At 60.6% G+C, this 8,576-nt stretch overlaps 3 protein-coding genes across 3 annotated transcripts; all 3 read right to left on the bottom strand.

Moving 5' to 3' along the window:
- Positions 1 to 857: 857 nt before the first annotated feature.
- Positions 858 to 1,961, bottom strand: J7T54_001130 (uncharacterized protein; the record flags this gene model as incomplete). Its single annotated transcript, XM_051510677.1, has 1 exon — positions 858 to 1,961. One exon carries the CDS (start codon positions 1,959 to 1,961, stop codon positions 858 to 860), a length of 1,104 nt encoding a protein of 367 aa, XP_051358448.1.
- A 647-nt stretch (positions 1,962 to 2,608) lies between these two features.
- J7T54_001129 (putative acetolactate synthase) lies at positions 2,609 to 4,731 on the bottom strand (the record flags this gene model as incomplete). Its single annotated transcript, XM_051510676.1, has 2 exons — positions 2,609 to 4,529; positions 4,589 to 4,731. 2 exons carry the CDS (start codon positions 4,729 to 4,731, stop codon positions 2,609 to 2,611), a joined length of 2,064 nt encoding a protein of 687 aa, XP_051358447.1.
- Positions 4,732 to 5,910: 1,179 nt separating this feature from the next.
- Positions 5,911 to 8,286, bottom strand: J7T54_001128 (uncharacterized protein; the record flags this gene model as incomplete). Its single annotated transcript, XM_051510675.1, has 3 exons — positions 5,911 to 7,264; positions 7,321 to 8,080; positions 8,157 to 8,286. 3 exons carry the CDS (start codon positions 8,284 to 8,286, stop codon positions 5,911 to 5,913), a joined length of 2,244 nt encoding a protein of 747 aa, XP_051358446.1.
- Positions 8,287 to 8,576: the final 290 nt, after the last annotated feature.

Genomic DNA, 8,576 nt, shown 5'->3' with positions numbered 1-8,576 from the left:
CCCCCCCCCCCCCCCCCCCCCCCCCCCCCCCCCCCCCCCCCCCCCCCCCCCCCCCCCCCCCCCCCCCCCCCCCCGTGTGGACAGTGCGTTCAGGTATTACGTGCAATGAGGGTCACCTGCGGGAAGCGACACGAATCACAAGATGCACAACACGCAGAATGGGCTGGTTGAGAAGGAGCAGGGGACGAGGGCAAGGCTTGTCAATTGCTAGACTCAGGCTGGGTACTCCGCACTGTGTTCTGTGTTCTGTGAGGATGGGTTGGTTTGGGCCAACATCCTTGGGGGGCGGGCTGCTTCCTCTTTATAGTTAGTGGTCGCACACCAGGCAGCCAGCGTGTCTGCCTGGCTGGCTGCCTGGAGCTGCTTACTCATGCGGCTGACTATGAGTCACTCCCATGGAAAACGACATAGTTTGGTACCAAGAATTCATCTCTGGCTTCTGGATTTCCGGTCATTCTTATTTTGTTAAGCAGAATCATGGACAAGGGGCTGCCAAAATGAGGATGCTGTTGGGCGTTGGAGGCTTAGAGCACCACCACAGCCGACAGCCGCCAGCCTCTTGGAACGCAACGCCCCGAGTCAGGGTGTCCAAAATGACAAGAGGCAAGGGTGCAAAGTTCTTGGTACGTAGAGCGGTTCTCGAGACAGAACCCAGTTTGCATTCATATACTCTTCAGCGTGGAATGCGGGAGTGCACGGATACGTATAGCGCGATGCCATGTCGACAACCGCAGGGAACCAACCAAACAGTGCAGTCACATCCTGTGTCACATACCCAATACATCAAAACTAAACAAAGCACTTCCCAACTCGCCAAGTCATAAATCATTACCCAGAATCCCACGTCCAGCCATCCCCTACCCACTCCCAAACAAGCTCATCTTGATCCGATCCCTCGTCCCCATCTTCCTCGACCGAGGACTGTTGTGGGCACCCGCCCCCACAGGCACACTCGTCGGCCTCCTCCCCTCGTCCTGGTACTCGCTCTCCGTCGTGCCGGGCCTGTGCATCGGTACATGATGGGAGCTATTCGCCGGCGCGTGCACGGGCATATACGCCGGTAGCATAGGCTGCTGCTGCTGCTGCTGCTGCTGCTGCTGGGAGGACGACGCGTGCTGCAACGAGGGAGTCTCCCCGCGCAACGCCCTCTCCACGTCCATGTGCTGACGCTCATAGTCGTCGTGCTTGTCCTTGGCGTCCTCGAAGCGCTCCGCCGTCTGCCGTCGCTTCTCCTGCAGCTGGCGAATCTCCTCGTCCAGCTGCGCGACCTGGCCCTGCATGTCGTTCATGATGCGCTGGTACTCGTTCATCTTGAGCTCCAGCGGCTGCAGGACGGATTTCGCAATGGATGGCGACTCGAGGCGGTTGATGGGGTGCTCCTTTGTCGGTGAGGCGGCCTTGTGGCGCGGCGCTGCTGCTGCTGCTGGCTCGCCATGCGCGCGACGGTTCGCTGATGACGACGACGACGCACCCGCCTGCTGCGGCCTCGTCGTCACAGCTGGCTTGGCGGGCCACGCGCTCGAGGGCGGAGGCTGCTGGTGCGATGCCGTAGTGGCAGAACCAGAGCGCGCATGCGACGATGTCGACGAGGCGGGATCCCGTCGATAACGAGCGCCATGTGTGCGCTCGGCATAGCTCCCCGGCCGCGGAGCCCCCCACGAGTCCCTATTGCTGCTGCTCGCGCCTCCGCCGCCGTTCATCATTTGCTGCTGCTTGCTGGCGCGCGGTGGGCTTCGTCGCGACGGACTGTCGGGCACCGCAGGCAGAGCCTCCCGCTGTAGGTGCTGCTGCTGCTGCTGCTGAATGGCGGATTTGGTGGGGGGCACGCTGTCGTCGTCGTCCAAGTCCGAGTCGGGCGAGATGTAGGTCGGGTCCTCGCCGTCCTCGAGCGTGTAGCGCTCCGGGCTGGGGTGGCTGTTGCGGCTGCTGCCAGAGGCTCGGGCCGCGCGGGTGCGGTCCATCTTGATTGAAGTCTGGAACAAAAAATTATGTCTATTAGATGGTAAAAGAACTGGAATGTGAAAAGAGCGTCTGGTTTGAGTTTGCGAGGATACGCGGGGCAGTAATTAGGACAATTATTCGCGTGGTTGGGGCCGCATCGCATCGTCCCAGCCACCAGCATTTGTTCGGCATGACGCGCAACGCAACGCTTTTCTCCCAGCGCAGCGCAGCGCATCGCATTGCATCGCCGGATACGAAGTGGCACCCGCTGCATGTCATTAATTGTCCACGCTTGGCGGTTTCGGGGCCTGTTTTCTAGCCTTTTCATGCTGGTGAAGCGGGTAGATGCGTTCAGGTCCAGATCAAGGCCATCTTGGCTGCCAGGCTCATATTTGGACGCCGGATTGACCAGCTCACCACTCTACGGAGCAACAGCAGAATGTGCACAGGGCGACTGATCTAATAAACTGGAAATCTATCCCTCTCTCTCATGTCACTTTGCAAGATGAACTCAACACTTGGACACCAATTCAACCAGAACTGAGCCCATGAATCTCTTAAAACGCCTAGATGACTTTTCGCGCTTCAAAACACGCCACACGACGTACAAACAATCACAAAAACAAAAAATGGTATATCACAAGAAACATCCCCCTTTTCGCTCTCCTTAACCGTGCAGATTATTCGTTCTTTGCCTCATGAGCGCTCGGCGTTTCTTGTCCTTCTCGCCATCCCAGACCAGGAACTCGTGCAGACCAGCGCCCGTCGGCACCATGGGCAGGACGGGCACCTTCTTGTCCGTCACGACCTCGAGCAGGGCCGGGCCGTCCGTGTTGATGAGCCAGGTCAGGGCCTCCTTGACGTCCTCGGGCTTGGACACCTGGCGGGCCTGCACGTGCATGGCCTCGGCGAGCTTGACAAAGTTGGGGTTGGCCTGGTGCGTGTGCGCGTAGCGGTCCTCGTAGAAGAGGTTCTGCCACTGCGTCACCATGCCCTGCTCCTCATTGTTCAGCACAATGACCTTGACGCCAATGTTGAACTGGGCCGCCGTCGAGAGCTCCGTCAGGGTCATGCCGAACGACGCGTCGCCGTCAATGTCGACCACCAGCGCGTCGGGCTGGGCCACCTTGGCGCCAATGGCGGCCGGCAGGCCGAAGCCCATGGTGCCCAGGCCGCCCGAGGTGATCATGGTGCGGGGATGGCGCCAGCGAAAGTGCTGCGCCGTCCACATCTGGTGCTGGCCGACGCCCGTGGTGATGTACGTCGTGTCCTTGCGGTCCGCGGTGAGGTTGCTGAGCTCCTCAATGAGGGTCTGCGGCTTGATGAGCTCGCCGCGCTCGGCGCGCTCATAGTGCGACAGCGGCCACTTGGCCTTCCACTCGTTGATCTTGCCGAACCACTCCTTGCGGCTCTCCATCGAGCGGGGCTCTACCAAGGGCAGCAGGTCGCGCACGTTGCTTGCGACGTCGCCCTCAACGGCCTCGGTGGCCTGCACCACCTTGTTGATGTTCTTGGGCATGATCTCAAAGTGCACAATGCCACCACGGCCCTCGGCCGCGGCCGCCTTGGCGCCGGGGGCGAACTTGGCCACGTTGAGCGTCACGCGGTCGTCGAAGCGGGCGCCGAGGGCGATGATCAGGTCGGCCTGCTGCATGGCCATGTTGGCGTACGCCGAGCCGTGCATGCCCAGCATGTGCAGGGACTTTTCGTTCAGCTCGTCAAAGGCGCCCAGACCCTGCAGGGTGGTGGTCACGGGGATGGAGGCCGTCTCGGCCAACTCCCGGAGGGCCTCGGGTCCGCCCTCGGAGAGGATGATGCCCTGGCCGGCGTAGATGACGGGCTGCTTAGCGACCTTGAGCAGCTTGGCCACGCGCTTCAGCGAGTTGCGCATCTCCTGTCGGCGCACCTCGGCCGCCGCGCGGGCCGCCGCGCTGGGGAGGTTGGGCAGCGACGTCTCGGTCGGGATGGCACGACGCAGGACACCGGCGGTGACGTCCTTGGGCAGGTCGACGAGGACGGGGCCGGGTCGGCCAGAGGTGGCAATCTCAAAGGCCTCGTTGATGCGACGGGGCATCTCCGCCACCGACTTGCACATGACGTTCCACTTGGTGCAGGCGCGCGAGATGCCGACAACGTCGGCCTCCTGGAAGGCGTCGCTGCCAATGGCGGTGGTGACAACCTGGCCGGTGAAGACGACCATGGGGGTGCCGTCCGAGTAGGCGTCCTGCATGGCCGTCACGACGTTGGTGGCGCCGGGGCCCGAGGTGACCAGGACGACGCCGGGCTTGCCAGAAGCACGCGCGTAGCCCTCGGCCATGTGGCCGGCACCCTGCTCGTGACGGGGCAGGATAAAGTCAAAGTGTTTCGAGTTGTAGATGGCGTCGAAGACGGGGAGGATGGCGCCGCCGGGGTAGCCAAAGATGTGGCGAACATTGTGCCGCATCATCATCTCGTGGAAGATCTCACCGCCCGTCTTGCCGATGAACGACTCGTCCATCTCCGGCCGGCGAGGGTTGACGAGAGGCTGGACATGGCTGCGGTCCTTGTCGGCCGTGTTGAACCCCGACGAGGGGATGTCGCGGACCTGGCTGCATGACTTTGTTAGCCGAGGACGGAAAGAAAAGACTTGCGCGAGGGTGACACATACGGAGCGGCTGTCGTGGTCTGTTGCCTCGTCGACGCGGGCGTCGTCTTGGTGGGCTGAATGGCCGCAGCGGCCGTGGTCTTGGTGGTGAACTGCCTCGACTGCAGAGCCCTCAGGGCTTTCGAGGCCGGGCGACTTCGGAGCATGGTGGCGGTGTGCTTCTGTCGAGAGAGGAGGAACAGGACGGCCGGAGGCCCTTTTCGTAGATGATGGGAGGTGCCTCGTGGATGCAGCAATCAAGTGAGCGAGGCGAAGATGGGAGAGGAGGAGGGGAGGGGAGAAGCAATTCAGGGAGGCGTTTTGCTCTTCTCTGGCTCTTGCTTTGCTCAGGATGGATCGAGAACTGCACGGCACGCAGGAAAGTCGTGTCCGTCCGGCTATGTAGGTACACGTTTGTGGGGGATGGATCCAGAAGAATTGGGTGTCGGTCGCCGTTCTCGCTCGGCGCACAGACCACCCCGCCCGCATCTGACTCTTGCGCCGGTGTCGCAGCGGCTGTTAGTGGACGTGTGTGATTTGGCGTTGGGCACTATCAGCCCCAAGCAGGCCACAGTCAGTCCCCGCCGGCCTCGCCAATATTATTCTCAATCCAAGGCGTCTACAAATAGAGCCGAGACAGCCCACGAGGCACTACGAATGAATTGCTATCTATGAACAAGTGGTCTCCTATCGTCGCAGTCGTCGTAGCATTGCATGTTGCATGTCGCCCGCAGTCTCTTCGGTGAGCATCCTCCGTGAGCTTGCGGCAGGCGCGTTCTGGCTGACTGTGCCTCCCATTGGGGAAGGATCGCGTCATCTTGATCTCGCCAGGATGGGAGGGCAAAAAGTACGTACTTCAAACACTGGAACTCAGCAATCTGAGATTTCTTCTCCATAATACTGATACCCATCCTCTGGACCCGTGTCAAGTCAATTGATACCGGAGACGTCGAGCTGCTTGCAAACTCAAGACTGGCGATTCCACTCCCTGAGTCTGGACCCCCAGAGCCCAGACTCTCCCTCCGTGGCCCCAGTTTTTAGCCGGCTGCACACGCGCGCTGCACTGGGACGGAGATCTCGAGCTTCATCCGGAAGAGGCAGGCCAGATCTGTCACATGGAAAACTGCCGGCCACTAATATGAGCTCTGCACATCACGGCATTCATGTGCTGGGTCAGGGATTGAAGATCGCTGTGCATTCTGATCGAAATAACTAATGCGGAAAAAAAAAAATCCTAGAGTGCGTTCCGCATGGTGTCTGTAGATGTACTAGATACACATATGCAACCCAACATAAACAACTCCATCAACATGCTACAATGCGTCTAACGAAATGCAAGGACCTAATCAAAATCGCTCCATCAGGTTCATCCTCGTCGTCCACATGCGCGCGCGCTTTCCGTAGATAAACATGGGAATCGTGAACAGCATGAGGATGAGCTGGATCACTCCGATCCAGATAAACACCGCCTTGGCACCATCGTCCGCCAGCCAGTGCGTGACAAACAGGCTGAACACGAGGCCGTGCAGAATGTTCTTGGCAAAGTTCAGCGTTACCAGCGCCTCGCCAGCATACTGCCGGTAGCTGTCCACGCAAAAGGTGATGGACGTCGTGGACCCCAGGGAGCAGCCAAATGACATGACGCCAAAGAACACGGTCGGCACAATCCAATGGTTGCCCTCCTGCGCCGACCACCCAAAGCCCATGAGGCCGATGCACGTCGTGATCAGGATGGGGATGCCCATGACAAGGCGGAACTCGGGCTCGTAGAGGCCACCGTTCCGGGCGGCCATGGCCTTGACGATAACGTCGCTGATCTTGCCCGCCACGGCCGTGCCGAGGATGCCGCCCACAAACGGGGAAATGTACACGAGACCGGTCTGCAGGGCGCTAAAGTTGTACAGCGTCGGGTCGCGGTAGATGATGGCCATGGTTTCCGAGATGACAATCAGCCAGCCGACGGAGCACGCGTAGACGACGGCAGACCACAAGACAGCCGGATACGCGAACAGGACAAAGGGCCGCAGCATGACCTTGAACCAGCTGTCGCCATTAAGACGGCCGTGGTAGGGCTTGAGCTGCTGCACAAACGACCGGGGCGGTTGCTGACGCAGGTTGTGTGTATACGCCTGCACCTTGGGCGGCCCGCGCAGTCGGGAGGCTGCGATCTTCTCCACGTCCAAGCCCGGGTCTTGCGTGCGGATGTCCACGTTGGCAACGCTGCTTCCGTCGGCCGCGGGTGGAAAATAGCCTGCGGATGTCCCGGGGCCAGCATCCCGCCTCACATTGCCATCGTCGTTCGGGGTGCTTGTGGTTGGGTTGGGCGCAGGGTCGTTGAGAGCTCCCGCAGCTTCGGGTGGTGGCTGTCCACTGGGTCCAGACTCTGGTTCTGTCTCGGTCTTCTCGTTCCGGGTATCTGTATCAGATGCGAATCCGACGTGCAGGCCCCTGTGGCGACTGTGCGGGTGGCCTGCAGCAATCGTTGGGTCCTCGTCATGAGCAGGAAGAACAGCAGCTGGTGGGGGGGGCACGGGCGTCCGTGGTGTGTGAGGATGCGTGTGTCTGTCGTGACGAGACGACAGACGACGCATAAAGCTGGGCCGTTTGTTTGGCTTGCGCGTCGGCGTTCTGTCCCAAAAGGTCTCGGGCACGAAGAAGAAGAGAGAAACGGCGCTGACGGCCACGACCATGGCCGTTATCCTAGCCACAGACAGTCAGCAAGTTGATATCGTGTATCCGTGGGGATTGATACGTACCAAAAGGTCCATCGCCACCCCCAACGCCCGATGATGGCGGCGCTCACGAGGGGCACGAGATTCTTGCCACCAAGCAAAAGGAGAGTATAGATGCCGATACGGAAAGCTCGCTCGTGGAGGAAGAAGATTTCTGCAATCGTCGCCGACGGCAGACACTCCACAGGGCTCACGGCGATACCCTGAAAGACGCGTGCCGCAAGCAGTGACGCGAAGCTGGGGGACCCGGCAGCCCACAACGACGTGCCGATGAAGAGGATGGAGCTACCTAGATAGACGGGACGCTTGCCGTACAAGATGGCCGTGGGGGACATGACAACAGAGCCGACCCCCAGGCCCATCATGAACAGGCCCGTGGTCAAGGCCACCCTCTCCGTGTGGATGCCAAACTCGTCTCCCACATCCGTGAAGCCCGCGGCGATCAGGGGCGTGATACCGCCGCCGATCATGCAGTACATGCCGAGCGACAGCAAAGCCACGTCACGCCGCCAACTCGGCCAGTTGAGTGGATCGTTGGCAGACTCATCAGGCTGGGGTTCCAGGATGATGGTGCCATCGTCGGTCTTCTTCTTTCCGCCGTCATCCTCCTCCTCCTGCTCTTCCACAGTTGGTTCAGGAGCAGGACGTGGGTGGAGCGTGCCCCCAGGGGAGGGCGTAGGGTCGACGGCGAAACCGGTCGGGATGGAAGAGTGGGAGTTCCTCGCGTGGACGTTGCGGAGACCGAGCGGCTGGTTGACATGGGCCGCGAGGAGCAGCACCGACCCTGAAGAATCACACGCGTGTCAGCCAAAATGTACCGATGCTGAAAAAAGAAAGAAAAATTAGCCGAATGAACTGACCAGGGACTTCAATGGTGGTAGGGTCGTTGAGGACGCCCATGCTCCATTTCGAAGGGCCAGCACGTTTATTGTCCGAAGCATTGGCCTGTGCATCTTGGCCCGCTGGGCGGCCGCGGAAGAGGCGGTTCATGGCGGCGACGGCGGACGCGGAGGCCCAGCTCTCGAACGTGCTGGGAGCGGTGTTGTGGGAAAGAAGTGAGGGAGGAGGAAGATTGCCTGTGCCGGGCTGCGCATGCCTTTGTCCTTTTTGAATAAGCCCCGAGTCAACATGCCAAGGCTTGCTTGGCCGCTGTTTGAGGGGGGGGGGGGGGGGGGGGGGGGGGGAGCATGTAACCGCTGCGGGGGGGGATGGACAGTGTGACCAGGCCCCCACTAAACAAACTGGTGAAGTTTTTGTTGTATTGGGGTGACCCCCGGGCC

Source organism: Emericellopsis cladophorae, assembly GCF_022114955.1.
Source record: "Emericellopsis cladophorae strain MUM 19.33 chromosome Unknown NODE_166_length_8576_cov_105_133074, whole genome shotgun sequence".
Classification (NCBI taxonomy): Eukaryota; Fungi; Ascomycota; class Sordariomycetes; order Hypocreales; family Bionectriaceae; genus Emericellopsis; species Emericellopsis cladophorae.
This window is presented reverse-complemented; position numbering and strand designations above follow the sequence as displayed.